We start from the raw sequence: 19,522 nt of genomic DNA on the forward strand, positions 1-19,522 counted from the left end.
CATCTGGCAAGAATTTTGATTTTCTGAAAACTGGGCAGCTCAGAAGTTACTACTTGACTCATTTGCTGCTTCCATCTGTTGCACACGTAAGCACAACAGAGCAGATGAATTTTGTCTGAGCCTGAGGTCTTTGACTGGCCCTCCATAAATGCAGCTTGCCAAAAAAACAGACTTGGGGGAGGAAAGTTGTCAGATAGAATAGAGAAAGACAAGGACACAGGCTTCAAAGTGCACTCCAGCAGAACATGGAAGTGACCTGGACGGAAGTGAAACCAGCAGTCTGCTTCTCCAGCCTCCTGGAAGCCTCTACACAGGTAATGAGGGGAGAGAATAACTGAACTTCAAGGTGAAATAAAAATAATTTTCAGTAGCATTTTCCAGTACTCCTTAAAATACTAGAACTCCTATGAAATATGGTGGAATAACTATCAGGCTTGTAAGTCCGGTCACTGGGACTTTTACCTTGAAGATCTCAATATGGGTACTTCGAGCTTCTTAAAAGCTGTGTGAAATCAAATAGTTTTTCTTAGTTCTACTAGCTCCAGCCTTCCTTTTCATCCCCTCAATAACAAAGCAACTCCCTCTTGAGAATGTTATTTACTTTCTGTATTATGTGCCTACCAATTTCTGGAATTGCAAATGTATTTGGATACTTGCATAAATTTAAGTTTCAGGAAAACCTTAAGGCTGAAACAGGATTCCAATCATCCAGAAGAAGCCACCAAAAATGTTTTATGGAAGAAGTGAGAAGTCTGTACTCTACCTTTGCATAGAATTTGCTATACTATGGTAAATTCCAAATGGAACGGCCATCTAAACAAGCAGAAAAAGAGTTGGAATGTAGCGAGTTAAATTTAAGTATTCCTGGAAACAAGAATTATTAGCAGAGCTTGGAGCACGTCGTCACTAGCAGCAGTAAGATGCTTTTAGCTTTGTTCTCCTAAGTTACTTGTAAAAAGCCCTTGTATCTAGTGTCTAGCAATTCCTATTTTCCCATTTCCTTTTCCCCCCAGTCTCATGTACTCCTTTTATTTTACCCTTTTGTCTTCTAACTGCACCTTCTTTTATTTTGTTCCACCCTCTGTTCTCAAAACATCACAGCACCCTCCATCAACGTGAAAGCGTTCATCCTAAATCTTAGAATGACTGTGAATGTTGCCCTCTTCTGGATCACTTTTTTTTTTACAGTATTTTGCTAAAAAAATAACAGTTTGAAAAACCCCAGAAAGATACTAATGTTGCCTTTATTACTTGCACATATGGGAGGAAAAAAAAAGTTTGGATTTGGATAGATCTTTATTTTCATTTTTTCTTACTGAAATAATCTCCTTTATCTTCCACTACTGTTTCAGCTGCTGTCATTCCATACGTAACAGTTTATTGGAACAAGGCTTTTACAATTCCTCCTTATCACTGTGCTTGTCCTGGAATAACTCTTGCTGAAAGCAAGGGAAGAGTTTAGATTTTTGTTAATCTAACCCTGCCGTCTCGCAGTGGGAAGCCGTTCCCCCTTGTTGTGTCACTCCCTCCCTTGTAAATAGTCCCTCTCTCTCTTTCCCATGGGCCCCTTCAGGTACTGGAAAGCCCCAGATAGGTCACCCCGAAGTCTTTCCCTTTCCCGCAAAGAGAGGAGTATGTGAGGAAGTTCTCTCCTCTCCCGGCTTCCCGGCACCCCGCGCGTTTCCCTTGCACTCCTAAATTTAATCCGTGTTGATTCAGGATCGCAGTGGGCTGCAGTCCTGGGAAACTGGGATGACAAAAACCTTGCAAGCAGCGATGGATGAGAGACTGCTGAAGATGGGATATTGGGAAGGAATTCTCGGCTGTGAGGGTGGGCAGGCCCTGGCACAGGGTGCCCAGAGCAGCTGTGGCTGCCCCTGGATCCCTGGAAGTGTCCAAGGCCAGGCTGGACGGGGCTTGGAGCAGCCTGGGACAGTGGAAGGTGTCCCTGCCCGTGGCAGGAGGGTGGGACGGATGGCGAAACGAGATGATCGTTACGGCCCCTTCCAAACCACTCCACGATAACTATCTTTAACTCTTTTTGTCCACTTGGGCACTGATCGCTCGGAAACCCCTCACGCGAACGCTCGGCCAGGCCGGGCAGGGGCTGCCGGCAGCACCCCACCTCCCGGGGGCGGGACGGGCCCGGGCCGCTCCCGCTCCGCCCGCCCCTTCCTGCGGGAACGGCGGCGGTTCCGGGGCGGTGCTGGGCTCCGGCATGGCCGGGAAGCGGAGCGGCGAGGCCGAGGAGCGGAGTGGGGAGCCCGCGGCCAAGCGCGCCTGTGGCCCGCAGGACGAGGAGTTCAATGGCGCCCGCTTCAAGGCGCTGCTGCGGGACCCCGCGGCCGCCGCCAAGGGTGAGCGGGCTCTGCTGGGCGGGAAAGGCGCGTGCTGAGGCGGCGGCCCCGGGCTGCAGTCGGCCCAGGGGACGTCGCGGGGATGGCACCAATGCTGGTGGTGATGGTGATGGCGATGGTGATGGCGCTGATGGGCAGGGCCCGGCCCCCGCAGCGGGTCCCACACGTGGCGCTGGTGCCCCGGTGACGCTGTGGCTTTGCAGGGCTGGAGACCTTCGTGGCCGTCGCCAAGACGCTGCCATCGCCCCGAGTGTACGATGTCGTGGAGGGATACGTGAAAATTTCCATGGAGTGTGCTGAGATATTCAAGCTTCTCGATGGAGAAAGGAAGCCTGAAAGTGAAGTAAGTTGGGCATGGGGGTTGAAAGTCACTGCCTGACGGCTACAATCCCAACAATCCCACCCTGGAGAAGAACCAACAGAAGGTAACCAGGGAACGGTCACGGCCCTATGGCTGCCAGAACTCCAGGAGCGTTTGGACAAAGCCCTCAGGCACAGGGTGGGATTGTTGGGGTGTCTGTGCAGGACCAGGAGTTGGACTGGATGCTCCTTGTGGGTCCCTTCCAGCTCGGGATAGTCTATGATTCCAGGAATAAATGCTTTGTGGTGTAAACAACTCTGATAATTGAATATGGGTTTGGTTTGGATTTTTTTCTGGAAGTAGCAGTGACAGAAGCACCTACCAAGTGGGAGATGCTCTTTTCAGTTCATAGATGTTCCTGGATTTAATGATACACACAACCAATAGTCCCGTCCAAATCAAGCTGTTCAGGTTCTTTAAATGTTATCAAAAGACCTTTCAGGAAATAAGGGGATCAATAGAAGCAGTTAAGAAAGCAAAACAAAAGTGGTCCAGTTAAAGTAAATGCTTTTAGATATCTCTCTGATACATCAGTATTTTTGAGAAGCCACTGGTAAAATTGACCTAATTTTTCTCATCTCAGCTGGCCACAATTTATCCTCATCAGAATATGATGAATGAACAAAAGGTTCAATAACTTTTTGCTGTGAATGCTGGTGCAGCATTGCTAACTGCTTACAATGTAACATTGTATTGTGTTCTTTTTAACCATCACTTGCTGCTCTTTGCCTTACAGTATCATTTTTGTCTGTGTAATGACAACCTGTGTTGTGTTTAGTGACAGGCTTTCGTCAACATCCTTTTGCTAATAGGGGCTAATGTTTGTAATGGGCACAGCCCCAGTGCTGTATGGATTTTGGGTTCTTCTAGAAGGTATTAATTGCAAGACTGGAACAGCCCAGATGTTTTTCTCTGGCACGTTTCATTTTTCATCATCCACTTAGGAGCTATTGTCTCTTGAAGCATTGATTCCTTGAAACTACATGCTCTCAGAAGTAATCTTTTCGAAGAGGAAGCATTAATTTGGCAGACAGTCTAGAACTTAGTGTCACTTTCATATGTGGAAGCTTTCCTCTTGGAGTAGGGTTACTCTTTTTATTAATGGTGGTTATTACTGTTTGCTCAGCTAATAATTTCAAGTCTTACCTGATATTGTCAGATATCAACATACTTCTTTATCCTGCAGATGCTGTTAATCTTTCAAGCTCTAGAAGCCATTTTACTGAGGACAGCCAGTGACCTCTCCCATTTTTCTGTTGTGGGAATGAACATTGTCAAAAAGTTGATTCATTCCTATATGAAACTGGTCTATGCTGCTTTGTATTCTGAAAATCACAGGTAAGTCTTCCTGGTTTTCTGGTGGAGAATCTCTGTCACTTGATCTGGAGGAACTGTCCTAGACATTGCAAAATTCATCTTGACTTATTGCTAATAATCCGCCTTCATTTAAAAATCCTATTCCACTTGTCATAAAGTAATTGCCTGTGGAAGTCTTTGCAAAGTGGAAGCTCTGATACAACAAATAATTCAGTGCCGTAGGCTGCTTTCCTGAAGCTGTAGTTTTTGTCAGTTGGGCCTGTCCTGGTGAAAGCTAACATGGGTGGTACCTTGAGTCTTGTTATTTTAATGCTACTTGATTTGTGGGGTGAAATGTACTGTGTGGAACAGGGCTGGGCAGTGTTCTTGTGATGGCAAAAAGAGCTGCTCTTGAGTGGTTTATTTCCCTGTGTTTTTTGGAGTCAGGTTTTACATGTTTGTAATGGATTTTTCTCTTTCATGCTGGCTTTTCTTGTGTAGTTTTCCCAGCCTCTTAAATCTGAGGTGGTTTTAGGTTGTTTAATAACTAACTGTGTTATCTAGTCCAGACCAAACAATTTCTCATGCACATGTGGACAGGGTGAAAGACGTTGCAAATGCCCGAGACATTTCAATACAAACCTGGGAGGAAGAGGAGAGGAGAGAAAAGAACAGACTGAAATTGGCTTGTCCAATGACTCATCTTTCAGTCTTTGAGCAGAATTGGAGAAGCTTTCTCTGCTTTCCCAGTTCATAGACACAACTGTGCTTCCTGCTCTGCACAGTTGATCTTGTTGCAAGCAGGCGTTTTAGCTGGACAGACAGTCTCAAATAGGTATGCTGGAAACAAATTTTGAAGCTGTGCAAGATCTGCACTTCTGATTAAGTGTTTAAAGTTCAGCTTCTGGAGAAATCCTTCTAGAACCTGCACAGAGGAGGCTGCGGATTTCTGATGGGAGATGCTCTGCATTTTCTGTGTGACCTCTTTGATGTGCAGAGGGATTTTCTTTACTGTGTGTCTACATGGGATCTCTGCTTGAATCACATGGCTTTTTACAGATTGTCCATGACAGAAACATGATGGACAGGTTACAAGCCTGTTCATGGATAGTGGCTGTTCAGATGATGGAGGTCTGCGGTCTTGTACCCAGTGGCCCTGACATAATCCCATTGAAATAAATGGCAAACCTCTATGAATTTAGTAGTTCGTAGAATCATAGAATAATTAAGGGTTGTCTAGTCCAACCCCACTGCTATGAGCAGGTCATGTTCAAGCTGTTATTTTTGGCACTTTCTCCCTTTTAAACTACTTTATAAAGGGAATATCCAGCCCCACATTACGGTTTAATTTTGGGAACGAGTGTAAAAAGGCGTTTCCTACTCCCTTCTTCCTTCTCCCCTCTTTCCCAGCTGCTGCTATTACTGCCTAAAATAATTATTTTGTTTGTTTAACTTCCCTTCTATTTTCCCTTTAAGTTTTAATCTCTTGGTTTGGTGGTTTGTATAGCCATCATCCCAGAAATAACCTGCAGGTTTACCTCTGTTTTTTTTTTTTTTTTTTAGGATGAGCCGAGGGTGCCTCACGCTGTTGTCGGCAATGGTGGCTCAGGGCCCGGATTCAGCAAGGGATGTGTATAGTCATTTTGATTTCAATAACAAATACCTGCCTGGATTGTTGAAAAAAAGGTGTAAGAAGGTAGGTTAAGGTGCTGTCTGCCATGGAATGCTATACTATGGCTCCATCAGCTTTTTTAGCCAACTATTTAGAAAAAAGCTGTTGCCACTGTTTCTTCGCTGTATTTTCATCTGCAAGAACTTAACTCTCCCGTCCCGTCCTGTGTCAGGCTGAAGTCCTTGATTGTGCCTGACTGGACATATGAAAGTGCCTTGTGTGTGTTTCCAAGAAGCTTTGGAGAAATACAAATGTACGGTTTCTATGAACTGCCCTTCTAGTGTCTAAAACAGAGTTGAAGTGATGGTAAACTCCTGAAAACTAGTCAGTCTTTTTGTGGTTTGGTCCCACTGAAGTCAGTGGAAGTCAGAGAGGGGATATTGCCCAGTACTAATACAGAGTAATTGCATTTGAAAACATAAACAAGAGTTCTGAATAGTCTGTAGCTGGAAATCCTTAAGAAGAATACGTGAGTGAGGAGAAAAAGTCACTCCCTTTTTTCCAGAATAAACTATCTTGTTTCCTCCCTGTTTACTAAAAATAGTCAGGATTGACCCAAACCAGTGCTTTAGAACAAGAATATTAATGTGTCCTTCCAAATGTAAGCACATAACAAATCCAGTATTACTTTCAATGCTGACATACTATTTCTGGATTTTAAAGATGACTTGCAGAGTGAATGTGTACGTTTATGTTGGGTTTGTGCCATCTGAGATAAAATTCAGACTTTTTCTTTATAAAGCAATCAAGTGGAAGGCAAAAAACCAAACACATCCCTTTTTCCCTGGAACCACCTTTTATAGTTGTGGAGCTGTCGCATTCCATGGGTTTTGAGCTCACTGCAGAAGCTGTCTGCAGGAGTATCTGCACCCTTTATTTTAAATGCTTGGGTGTAGGCTGTCGATCACAAGCTTGTTAGATACGCGAGTAAGGTACGAGGAAACAAGCATCCAGAAGGTCTTCCTCTTGCGCAGCTTTCAGTGAAATTATGTCACAACTGGCTGTCAGAGGTGAGTTTTTAACACAAAAATACTCAGCCCAAAGCTTACAGCAAAATCTTGTTTCTTTCTATTTATTTCTTCTTTGAACCCTTTCAGGAGTCCCTGCTACCTTATCTTTTGCCTACTCGGAATCTTCTTTCAGGCTTCTTTACACGCAGCTTAATTTTGCACAGCAGGTGTTGAAAGAATTGTAAATTGTGGCGGTGCTCTGTCAGGAAGTGTAGTGATAGAGTGATAGGACGAGGGGTGACTTTTTATTCGAAAGAGAGTAGATTTACATTAGATATTGGGAAGAGATTCTTGGCTGTGAGGGTGATGAGACACTCTCCAGTACAGGTTGCCCAGAGAAGCTGTCACTGCCCCATCCCTGGAAGTGTCCAAGACTGGGTTGGATGGGTCTTGGAGCAACCTAGGATATTGTGAGGTGTCCTTGCCCATGGCAGGGGTGTGGAATGAGGTGATCCTTAAGATCTCTTTCAAGTCAAACCATTCTGTGATTCAGTGTTCCTATCCAATGATGCTGTTACAGGCCAAGATCTCGCTGATTCCACTGTGCCTGAATTGGTAGTTTTATATTAGCCCCTTTTAATGGGCATTCTTGTGAACTGACTGAGCAGTGCACAAGGGAGGAAGTTCAGTGATGCAGTGTTTGGCATGAAACTGCTGTTAATATTTCCTTCTTCTTTAAATTTGTGACCTGGTCTCATATATTGAGAATTGAAAAGCACGTGAACTAGTACATTTTTCTTTTTATGTTAAGGTGAACTGCTTAATGCAAGAAGTTTTTTAGCTGAGTACGCTGTGGATGAATTGCATGTAAATATATGTGTAAGGCTATATGCAATGCATTTATAGAATTTGTTTCATTTACCCATTTGTGGCACTTCTAGGGATAATCAGCAGCTGCAGTATCAATTTTGCAGCTGGGAACAATCTGTGTGCTAGCAGTATTTTTAAATTTTATATTTTTATGTTTCCAGGGGAGAACAGATGTCCGCATGGCCTATATTCAGTTTGCTCTCTCCTTTCTCATTGCTGGTGATAATGCAATCTTGGCACAGGTGCTGGAATTAAAAGGTACTTCATAATTGCTTGTTGGGTTTTTGTTTTCAAGGCACACTCATTTATAGGTGATAATAAATATGACCTAATTAAAAACATGAACCAGGTAGAGAGCACTAATAAGAAGCAAAATAAATATTTTTAATCTTATTACCTGAAAAGCTTGAAACTTCTTTGGTAGTCTAGTAAATAGGCCTCTTCTGCTTGAGAGCAATATGCTGTCTGCTAAAGCTTTGCAAAAATAGAGTCTTTGGTGACACAGATGGGAAAAAAAGGTAAATCTAATATAAAACTTTGAGGTCATAGAGTCAATAAACAGAAAAAAAATTCATGGCCTCCAGCCTTGCTCGTAAGACTGTAACAGTGCATATGCTGCACTAACTTTCTTTTTAAAAGTGTTAAAGACTGTGTGTACTTGATTTGCCTTTCTGCCCTGTGAGTTGTGACCCTTGGTAAAGTTATGAGATAATTCAGAAGGGATCTAGAAATACTGTTTGAAAAAAAGTCCTTAAGCCATTAGCTGGCAGCCGGTCATTTCTCGTATGGCGAGGGACTGAGAACTGGCTGTAATTATCTACTTCTCTTGCTCCTGCTACCCCAGGGCTGCTGATTTCCTTTAGGTGCTGGCAGTTGTTCAGTTCTTTCAGGCTGGGGATTGCACACCTCGGCCCAGTCAGTACAGCTGGCTTTCATTCCCCTGTAAGAGCCCCAGGTTCTCTATAAACTGAAGTTGTCTGACTTTGGGATGCACTGGTGAGCCAAAAGATGAGGCATGTGGTTGGAGATGGAACCTCCAAACATTTGAGAATCATGCAGTGAAACAATTGCAGGTGCTTCAATGGAAAGAATTTGAATTTACTTAAATTTTAGTATGGCATTTCAGGGCCCAAAATGTATTTAAAGTTGACAGATGCTGTAGCAGTGTTAATCAGCAAATTGGCAAATTAGCCAGTCAAGATGAAAGTAGGTTTGTCAGCATTGCTTGCTCATCACTGTAGTCATAGACACATCATCCTTCTGAACTCTGATTGCTGCCTTTTGGTTGATCCTGGAATATAACAGCAAGGTAACGTGGAAGAGGAATGGGTATGAACTCCCTGCAGCATTTTAGTATGAAAGGAGCTATCACATTTTGACTTAACATTTGAAATGTTCTCTTAGATTTCATTCCAGATATTCTTCGCTCTGAAATAAAGGAAGACAGAGTTTCTACTGTCAATCTTCTGCTCTCCACGCTGAGAACTAAGGTACGATGCACCCTTGAAACTGTGTTGTCCTGTGTTTTCTGTTTTCCTCACTGTTGGAAACGGTTCTGCAGTGATTTCTCACACAATGTTTAGTTCTTAGGGCTGCCTGCAGTGTGCAGCTGCAGTGTCTGTGACTTATCACATGTGTTGGAGGTTGGTAGCTTGGATTTATTACTGTCTCAGGATGGAAGTTTGTTCTCCTTTTCCAATACCCCGTTTTAAGGAAGTCACTGCAATAGCTTTTGCTTGAATGCTAATTTCAGCTCATCTTCAGAGTGTGATGTCCAACATAGTCTAACCTTTTTGTGGGTTGGGACTGCATCAGTGCCAAGCCTGAATGTCAAAAGAACTGGAGTATTCTTGGCGCTTCCAGTGACAGTAAGATTGGTCTTTCAGTTAATCAGCCTCGTGCTGAAATTGGGAGCTCAGCTAGACTTGAGTGGGTTTGTTAGCTCTGAGCTGGGTAACCATGTACAGTCGTCTTTCAGGAGAAAAAGGATTTTGTGTGATATTAGTACAGGGGCTGAGGTGTGAAAGGGGTGTCCAGGAGCTGCTGGTTGCAGTTGAAGGGTGTGTGGTACCGTTCCCCAGCAAGTCTTGCCATTGAAGCCACATCCTGTGGTCCTGCTTAGCTGAGTTTTGGACTCACTGCTGGGATGACAGGGTTTCTGCTGCAGGAGATAAATTCTGTCAAAGATATTTCTTGGTGGGGTGGAGGAGAAGGGAAGTCTTGTAAAACTGTCTTCCCAAGAACAGAGAATTTGTTGCAAAAAAGAAAGGGTACATTCCACCCGCTGTCAAAAAGTACTGCTGGAAAGGTAAGGCTGCTCCTCTTTGATGTTGGTTTTTCTGGTTCTTTCATGGCAGACAGAAATTACCTCGTGCTGTATCAAGGATGAGACAGCAAACAGGGAAGCAGGAATTGCTGAAAGGTGTGAGAGTTGGTTTAGTGGTGGCTGCCTTTCCTGTGCTGTTACGTTCTGAGCATGTGCCTGCCTCTTCCCTGGGATGCACTTGTTGCTTGTAGAGCAGCTGCAACTGAGATGTATTTTTATTATCTATTATTTTTTAATATCTATTCTGAACTACTGTAGCAATGTTGCATAAGCTGTTGTATAAACAGTTGAGAGAATGAAGAAAAAAATAGTTTCAAATTTAGAGCATAACCGTAAGAGCCTGCCTCAGACTCAGACTTTTCACAACTGGCCAATTAAAGCCGAAAATGTTCTTTCATTTTGCTGTTGCAATAACACAAAAAAGGAGGAGAATAAAAAAGCTACCATTTAAATGTAAAATAAACCTCCTTGAAACTTTGTTTTCCAAATGAAGCTTTTCCTGTATGGGAGTCATACATCATGAGCTGCTACATTATTGGTGGACCCCAGCACACTGTATGACTCATTCAGCTTAGCAAGAAAAATCAGAATTAAAACAATGCCAGCATTAAAACACAGCAGAAGAACTTTTGAGAAAGTTCTTCCACTCTGTATTCCCTTTCATTCAAACTTTATCTGTAGTAGGCTTTACCATGTCTACCCCTGGGTTCCTATGGTTCTAGTCTGTGGCTGTGATGCCTTAAACATGGTCTGTGCTCTTCAGTTGAACGTGAATGCCTGTCCTGTCCAGCATGTGCAGGGTTTGCAGAGGTTGGTGTAGGGTCAAGGTGGAGCAGGAGCATGTGAGGAAGGTGTTGACAGGACAGGCAGAACCTTTTTTCTGCCCTAGTGAGGAGAGCCAGCTCTGTGTGTACTAGAAGAATGAAGTGTGTTTATTTTACCATGATTTTGTGATAACTTGCAATAAATAGAAGAGTTTGGTTTTTTCTCATTGTTTTCAGGTGGTTCACAACAAATATATCACCAAAACGCAGAAGGTGCGTTTTTTTACTGCAGAAGCGTTGCTTCACATCGCCTCACTGTACCGTTGGAATGGGATTACTGATGTCAGCCCTGGGGATTTAAAGGTCTGGTAATTTATTTCTTTGTTACTCTTAGTCCTTGTGCTGCCTTTTCCCCTCCCCCCCCCCCCTTTGAGTGCTCAGGTTTTGAAACAGCTCCCAGTTGCTCTGAGCTTGATGAGCTCAAAAAGAGGAATCTACTGAGCCTATTCTAAAAGATTTCTGTTGCTTCTCTGGCTACAGATTTTTCGCCTTTGTGTCTGCCCTCTTGTATTTCCTCTACCAGATGCTTATGACCCTGCCACTCCCATCCTGATATACTGTAAACACCCTTTGGAGATCTGTTTCTAGTAGGTGTCTGCTTGGAGCTGTGCAAATCTTTGACCCCATTCCTAATGGGGCATTTCAGTTCTGAATAATTTTAAGTTCTTACAATTCCTGGCAGTCCTTGTAAGTCATATGGTTCACGATTTCCCAGCCACAGTTGTCAAGAGTCTTCTCATCCTTAGGGATCTTGAGTTGTTCTGGATGTAGAAGGTTAATGGAATCATAGAATCACAGTCCTGAAGCTTCTCTTCTTAATCTGAACAAAAGCCAAATTTTCTTTTGGCATTTCTCTAAGAGGAGCTGTATAAAATGTCGAGTGAAGCTGATATCTGTGATGCCAAATCTCATATGCCTCCTATACTCCATTTTGGTTTTTATAGGTGGCTCAAGGTTCTGAAGAGGTGGGAAAAGCGGTGGTACGAGAACTTGTGCATAGTTTCTTAATGGACCTCTGCTGCTCTCTGAAACATGGCATAACGTTCTATGATCCAAGTCTTGGAACTTCTGGCAAGTAAGTCACTGGGCAGCTGGGATTGTGCGTGGATTTTTTGCTAGAAGCAAAAGAGACCTCACTAGTTACCGTGCGTGGCCTGAAATATGTGGTATTAATTCAAAGTAATGACTGTCATGCAGAAAACATGGAGGTAAATTCAGTTCTTACTTCTCTGAGTATAAGCTCAGAAATTACACCAGGAGGGTGAGAGGTCTTGCCTTCAATTAACAGTTAGAGGAGCTGCAGAGTTCACATCCCATATAAAGTGTCAAAATAAGGATTTCTTACTTAAAATAATTTTTTTTGTCTTCAACAGGGGAGGAAATGTGGTACTTCTGCACTTCCTGCTTGGTTTAAAAACTGCAACAGAAGATGAAATGGTTGCTGATCTCATGGTGAATATTCTCAAAGTATGCCCAGATTTGTTGAATAGATACTTCAAGGAGACCCGGTATTCCTTTGTTCCTAGAGTGAAGTCTGCTTGGATGGACAACATGAAGTTACTCAAGAAGGTAGGAGTATGGGTGATGGTAAAAATCCATGCTCGGAGCAGGAGGCTCTATAAACATTTAAACTGAGCTGGGAAAGAAGGAATTGGTATAAAAAGTAGTGGAAAACATCACGTCAGTGACGTGTTTTTTGAGATGCAGCAACATCAAAGCTCAGCTAGAAAAACCTATTGTCCTTTGTGAGTGTTCTGCTGCCTTCTTGTTTAGCTTAAAATGGGCAAGTAAGATCTGGAATCTGTTGAAAAGAGATGGCCTTTAGCTGGGATGCTGGTTGCCTACAGAGGGTCCATTTAGTTGAGTAGGAATCTGGAGGATGCTCTGTAACATCTTTGCATAAAAATTGACATTTAATGTTGCCATTACTTTCGACGAGTCAAAATCCTTCTGTAGAATGCTCCCCAGAAGAAGCTGTCATCTCTGGGACTGTATCAGAGATATTAAATTTTTGGGTTTTTTTTCTTTCAGATCTATGAGGCTCAACCAGAGATCTCCAATTCTTTTAAGACTTCAGAATTTATTCCTCTTCCCAGGTTGCTTTCTATGGTGATGGTAACAACAGTCCCTGCAGTGTGCAATAAAATAATGTTCACCCAAGGGTTAAATGTAAGAGCAATCTATAGTATTTCAGTGATTTTTCTGTTCCAGTTAGTACTGTTTGATTTAAGTGTGTGATCATTCAAGAAATTTCTGAAGTTGGTTAATTATGTGTTTTGTATTGTCTACCCCAGCATAAATATGGCTTGGGGAAGCACTGGAAAATTAATTAAAACCACAGATAATGATTCCAGGTACCTTTGACAAGCACCAGTTCTGCCACTGCCCGCTAGTGGTTTAGGCTGGGAATCTGAAAACCTATGGATTCTTTACTGCTAGCCAAGATTTCGGAAATAATTAATTCATTGACAAATTTTAGCGCACATTACAGATTCTGTGCAAAGCATAACGGGAATCACCGAAATGTCACTAATTCGCTTCCTTCTTTTAGTTGCCCAGCACGGTGGTAAAGCACAACATCCTGTCACTGGTATCCATGGTGCTGAGAAGAGCCTTGAGGAACATTGAACACTGTTTATCTGAAGAAACTTGGCAAAGGTCACAAATCTACACGCTGCCGGCAGTGCAGGAGTTTGTGCAGCTCTACAGAGAAGCTGTCAGCAAGGTAGAAAGAAAGAGACGCTTGGGGGCTCACAGGAGGCGTTTTGCACGCTGCAGACAACTGCTCTCCTCTGTACTTTCTTCTCAAGTGGTTGCAGCCTAGGAGCCAGGAGATGGTACCCTGGGGGAGGCTGTGGATTAAATGGTGAGGTAGGAGCCTATGTTTCCTGACACAGCCGTCTGATGGGAATGCAAATAAAATTCTGGTGAGACAGATTTGTAACATCAATGGCTGTTGTGCAGCAAATGACTTCCAAGAGCAGGAAGCAAGTTCTCCTGGTTCAAGTCAATGTAGCCAGCAGAGGTTACTCAGTAGTTACTAGACAAGAGAGCACTTGAGTTGAAAGGATACCATGAAGAAGAAGAACCAAACATAAATTTTTCACAGGAAAGCTTTTCAATAAAATGTTCTTTCCAGTGCTCATATTCTGCAGAAGTGAAAGTACAGTGCTTGATTTCAGATCATTCCCTGATTGCACGCAGAGTCAGTTCCAACCTTTGTCACAGGAGCTTTGTCTTACAAAGGAGAGCTGTTGCAATTTACCCTTTTTGCTTTTAGGTTTTACCAGACATGAATAATATAGTGGCTGTCTGGCAGTCCCTTCTGAAGCAAGAGAGAGAACACTGTGGTGGCCCAGCAGAGAAAAAGGAAGGTGATGTCTCCACTGTGAAGGCAATGACTGAGACAGAAGTTGCTGAGCAGCATGGTAGGCAAAGCAGGTGGAGTTACCCCTTCTTACTTCTGTGGGAATGGGTATTGTGAAACCCTCATCCCACCCTTAACTTCAGCAGAATCCAGATCTCGCTTGTGCATTTACTACTTGCCTTTTCTTTGTTCAGCTCTTCAGGCCATTAGAATTGCCTGAGAACACAGTTTAACATAGAGGCTGCCACTGCTACTTGAAGGCTAAGCAGTTTGGCTTTCTGCTGTCCCAGGATCACAGAATGGTTGAGGTTGGAAGGGATCTCTGTAAACCATCTTGCCCAACATCTCTGCCTAAACCTGGTCACCCAGGTCCGTGTTCACACAGCTTTTGAGCACCCCCAAGGATGGAGACTCCAAAACCTCTCTGGGCAACCTGTGTGGGTTCTCGATCACCCTCATAGTCAGAAAGTGTTTCCTGACACTTGGAGTGTTTCCATGTTTCACTTTGTGCCCAGTGCCTCTGCTCCTGCCACTGGGTGCTTCTGGGAAGAGCCTGGCCTCGTCACCTTTGCACCCTTACTTCAGGTGTTAACATGCATTGTTGAGATGCCCCTGAGCCTTCTCTTCAGGCTGAACAGTCCCAGCTCTCCCAGCCATTCCTCACAGGAAAGATGTTCCAGTTCCTTCACAATCTTTGTGAGCCTTTGCTGGACTCTCCCCAGTGTCACCGTGTTCCGGGGAGTCCAGACCTGGACACAATGCTCCTGGTTTGGCCTCGCCAGTGCTGAGAGGAAGGAGGAGCTCCCTGACACCAGAGCCTTTGGATCCTTCCCAGGCAACCTGCTCTCCTGTTGGGTGGCCTCCAGAGCGTACTGGTGAATGGGGCTGTTCCTTCTCAGGTGCAGGGCTCTGCTGCTCCTCTTGTTGAACTCAGCCCTCCTGCCCTTGACCTTTCCATGTTAGTAGTTGTTTCACAGCCACAAAATAAAGCTGGCAGGGAGACTTATATGCCTGAAAAATAGTTTTTCGAGAGATTTTTCTTTGTCCAAGTTATTTTACTGGGAGGTAATTTTTTTTTAGCAGTTAGTTACTGTGGCTACACGAATGCTTGTATTGATGTAACACAGGAGTGGCATTATGAGTGTCGTAAGAGGGAGAAAGGTTGGAGTGAAGGCTTCAGGTTTCCTCTCTCAAACCCAGTTCCTCCTGAAGGGCTTGCTTCCACAGTCCCATTGCAGGGAGTAGGAAGTCTCAGAATTGTCTGCATCTTGGCCAATGGCCTGTGAAGTTTTCCTTGTAGGGCTGGAGATGAATCTGCAGCCACTTTTGCCCTTCACAGGGCATATTCCACAGAGAGACTTCCTGGAGCAGAGGGTTTTTCAGTGGATGTCCTTCTGTGGATCCCTTTGGGCAGCAAAATAGTTGTCAGCACTGACACTCCAAGGCTTGGTTGGCAGAGTGCTTGTGGAAACCAGTGGAGCAGCTAATTCCAGCAGAACTGTAGCTGTAGTTCCTCTGCATTCTGAGGTGGAAATGCTGTGTCACTTACTCCTAGCTCACTTTTTACAGCTTTATTTTTTCATTGTGGCCACTGCAGAATTCTAATGGGAGCTGAGACTCAGGCAAAGAAAGTTTATCCATGGCATTCATTCAGTTCTTCCTACCTCCCTGAGGAAGACCAAATTAACAGGAAAAAATTAGGTGTTAAATGTTTTGGCTGTCCTTCACGTACTTTGTTTCCTTTCATTAATACTGGATGACAAGTAGCTTTTATGCCTCCTCATGTTACAACTGAAACCTGAGATGGCTTTTCCTAGGAAGTAAACAGTTGTCTTAAGTGCTGTTGGTGTTTCTCTCATACAGGTATTAGTTGTCTGCCTCTTGCCAAGAGCTCACACTGAGAAAGTATTATTTTGAAAGGGGAAAAAGAAAGAAAGAAGTCTTTAACTGAAATAATAAATTTGCAACAAATGGTAGTGTATGGTCTCCGGCACTTCCCCAGCCAAACCTACCTGACATTAGTTAAAAGTAGTGTTGCCAGAAATCAGCAGCATGACCATATCCTTTCCTTCACTTTTTTCCTGTTGTTCAGCCTTAAATTAAACAGCAACAGGGCTGGTGGGATTCTTACAGTGAGTGTTCAAGTGTTCAGGTTGTGTTTTATACGTGTGAGCGCTTCTGAGGCCAGTTAGGAATCGCAGCTCTCAATCTAAGCACTGAATAAGCAGATTTCGTTTTGAAAGTATTCACACAGGAATTCTGGGGAAGGAAACTGGAGATTCCATGGGTGTTTTTCTCGTTCTTCTTGTTGGGAAGATAGCAGGTCATTCCCTAGGCAAGTCTGCTGGAAATACAGTTAGTAATTCTCATGCTGGATTATGGAGGTGCTGCCACATTGTGCTCTCTTGCTATGAAGGAAGAAGAAACTAATTATGGAAATGCTTTGTTTAGGTTCAGATGATGCTGAGACACTGCTTCTGAAAGCTGCACTGCTTCAGGTCATATGTCTTTATCAGAAGGTTGTGCCCCACTTGGTAGCGCGGAGCAGCTTTGATTTTAGCAAGCTGCTAAAAGGTATGTGATGGATATTTCTATTTCCTCCACTGTTTTCTCTGGCTGTTTACAAAGTCCACAGCAGAAGGGAATGTTTGCTTTTCTGTGGAGATAAAAAACTGTTTTCTAAAAGTAGCCCATTTTAGTTTCTCCATTGTGTTGGCATTTATTGTTGCTGTTTCTGCAGTGCTCTGGCACTGTTAAATTCCACAGTCAGCTGTCAGCACTATGTTGCACTCCAGTCTTCCTCTCCGTGTGTCATATTCTTGGAAGTGTTTGGTCTTCGTGGGCTTTGAATTCTAATCTTTCTGAGGAAGGCTTATCTTCAGCTCTTAATGAGGTTTTTTCTAGCCCTCTGTCAACAATCCACTATCAGTAAGGTATTTCCAAACTCTGATTAGCTGTGACGATAACGAATTTTTTGAACGGGATAGTGCACAGAAAGTTTGGGGTGGGGGAGAAGCACCTCCCAGTTTGCCAGTGTCCTCTGAAAAATCTTGTAATAGAGATTCAGCCTTGGTAGAGTCCAGTAGGACAGAGCCCTGGAGGGCAGAGAGGCCTTAGAATGCTGGCTGATATCATAAACCCAAGGATCACCTCCTCCAAGCTGGGAGTCCTGACGAGGAAGAAATTGCGCAAAAATGCTAGGAGGCTTCCATGGATGGATAAGGAGATGATGAGCAAAATCACAGGGAAAAAAAAATAAGCTTTCAGGAGGTAGAAGTGAGGACATGTGGCCTGGGAGTAATATATGGAAATTGTATGGGAAGCTAGGGGTAGGGCTTGGGAGACTCAGGCTCAGTTAGAACTGAGTCTGGCCAGGGCTGTCAAGGACAATGGGAAGGGCTTCTATAGGTATACTGCCAACAAAAGAAAGCCCAGGGATGATGTGAGCCCTCTTTGGAAGGAAATGGGAGACCTGATTACCTTGGACATGACGAAGGCTGAGGTTCTCAATGAGTTCTGTGCCTTGGCCATCAATGGCAAGTTCTCCAGTCAAGCCTCCCAAGTTGGGAAAGGCAAATGCTGGGACTGGGAGAGTGAAGATCCTGAGGCCGCTGTCAGAGAGGGTCAGGTTCAAGCCCATCTGAGGAACCTGAATGTGCTCAAGTCCATGGGACCCGATGAGATCCATCCATGGGTCCTGAGGGAACTGACAGGCGAAGTGGCTAATCAACTGCCCATTGTATTTGAGAATTTGTGGCAGTCTGATTAAGTTCCCACTGACTGGAAAAGGGGATACACAACCCTCATTTTTAAAAAGGAGGAAGTGGAAGACCCAAGGAACTACAGACCGGTCAGTCTCACCTTTGTGCCAGGCAGGATCATGGAGCAGATTCTCCTGGAAACTCTGCTAAGGCACATGGAAAACACAGAGGTGGTTGGTGACAGCCAGCATGACTTCACTAAGGGCAAATAATGCCTGACAAGTTTGGGAAGGTCCTCCAGTACTGCTCGTGGTACAGTCGATACAGCCACATACAGCTGAGACTGGGAGAGAGAGCAAAGGGTTGGTTGGGCATCACTGCCGCCATCTGTGGGCCACCAGGGCTTGTGGGCCACACAGCTCAAGCAGCGATCTGTGTGTTAGGCAGGGCCTGGGATGTGTAAGGATGGGAGTTATGTAAATGCCTTAATTAACCTGTCAGAGAAAAAGGGGCTTTAAACAAAATCCCTCTCTAAATAAACTGTCTCCTGCGTGAAGTTTTTCCTCCCTCTGTCAAAGCATGTTTAATTGATTTTTGTACTTCATGACTCACCAGATCACATACCCTGTTTATCCCTTTATTTCTTGCACTGGTCTGCTTACTTCCAACTGGACAAAAGGCAGGACGCCTTTTCGGGAAGCAGAGATCTCTTTGCGGGTCTTTTTGGGTACATTATGAAATAACAAAGTTAAACAGACTGGAAAATAAAGTGTTATTCTCAAACAAATGTAATGAAGTGAGCCTGGATATTGATTTTGAAGAGAGATGGTATGGTAGAAAATGGTGTAAATGAATCACGAGACCGTGTTTTCTCAGATGTGTCAGTGTGAGCGTTCTGTTGCTCTTTCTGATCACCCTGATGGAAACGTTCACGACAAAGGCAGCATATTTTTCTACCTTGTAGCAATATGTTCTTTAAATAGCTGGTGGAGTTTTATTGTTTGATCTTACTGTTGGATTGCCTTGGTGGCAACTGTTTAAAAGTATTTTTGTCTCTCTAATGTGGGCCACAAAGATCCTACATGGGCTCTGAGAGGCACAGGCACCAGTGCTTTGTACAGCTGATGTCCCCGTGTAATTTACCTGCAGGTCAGGTGTGAGCAGCTCAGGTTTTGATCACACTGCAGGAGCTGCCTGACCTGTGACAGAGGAAGTGAGGTTATGCCTTTGCTGGTGATAAAAATGATGTAGGGAGAGACATGAGTGTAAAGTCCCATTGTCTGGAGCAAATATTGTCATGGTATGAGTGTTAAGATTTCCTGTTGACTTAAATTCTGTATTTTGCTCTCCAGTTTATCCATCCTGTAGGTCACAGCTTTTCAGGGTTGCTGAGATTGATAAAAGAGATTTTATACTCCCATGTAGGACCAATGGTTTGTGCTGGGGTCAAGTGATGGAGTCTCCCTCTGAGGACTGGATTCCCACCTTGGGCTGGCCAAACATAGTTGCAGTATGTCTGGGGACCCTTTGATATGAAGATCTGCCAATTGCCAGGTGTTTTAAACCCTAAAAGATGAGCATTCTGAGATCTCAGGAAGATGGACCAAACTGAAGTTGGTTTCTTGCTTTCACACCTCAGGTATAGTCACTGAAAAGGGCCTGCGGGAGGAGGTCCCTCCTCTTCTCCAGCACCATATACTGAAAGTGGCTTTGGAACTTCCTGCAAACAAATTTGCCTGGTTCAGAGTACAGGTAAGAGGCTGATGCAAATTTATGTTTCCTTGGACTGTTGTTCTCA

At 44.0% G+C, this 19,522-nt stretch overlaps 1 protein-coding gene across 1 annotated transcript in view; it reads left to right on the forward strand.

The window, feature by feature from the left end:
* Nucleotides 1-2,182: 2,182 nt before the first annotated feature.
* Nucleotides 2,183-19,522, forward strand: part of URB1 (URB1 ribosome biogenesis homolog) — a 42,202-nt gene continuing 24,862 nt past the window's right edge. The window contains exons 1-14 of the mRNA XM_032094271.1: nt 2,183-2,357; nt 2,561-2,700; nt 3,905-4,056; nt 5,578-5,710; nt 7,668-7,764; nt 8,911-8,996; nt 10,834-10,959; nt 11,601-11,731; nt 12,030-12,225; nt 12,688-12,825; nt 13,208-13,381; nt 13,937-14,084; nt 16,475-16,597; nt 19,364-19,476. Coding sequence (XP_031950162.1) covers nt 2,219-2,357; nt 2,561-2,700; nt 3,905-4,056; nt 5,578-5,710; nt 7,668-7,764; nt 8,911-8,996; nt 10,834-10,959; nt 11,601-11,731; nt 12,030-12,225; nt 12,688-12,825; nt 13,208-13,381; nt 13,937-14,084; nt 16,475-16,597; nt 19,364-19,476 — 1,896 coding nt within the window. The 5' untranslated portion in view covers nt 2,183-2,218. The remainder of the gene's footprint in view (nt 2,358-2,560; nt 2,701-3,904; nt 4,057-5,577; nt 5,711-7,667; nt 7,765-8,910; nt 8,997-10,833; nt 10,960-11,600; nt 11,732-12,029; nt 12,226-12,687; nt 12,826-13,207; nt 13,382-13,936; nt 14,085-16,474; nt 16,598-19,363; nt 19,477-19,522) is intronic.

Source organism: Corvus moneduloides, chromosome 2, assembly GCF_009650955.1.
Source record: "Corvus moneduloides isolate bCorMon1 chromosome 2, bCorMon1.pri, whole genome shotgun sequence".
Lineage (NCBI taxonomy): Eukaryota > Metazoa > Chordata > Aves > Passeriformes > Corvidae > Corvus > Corvus moneduloides.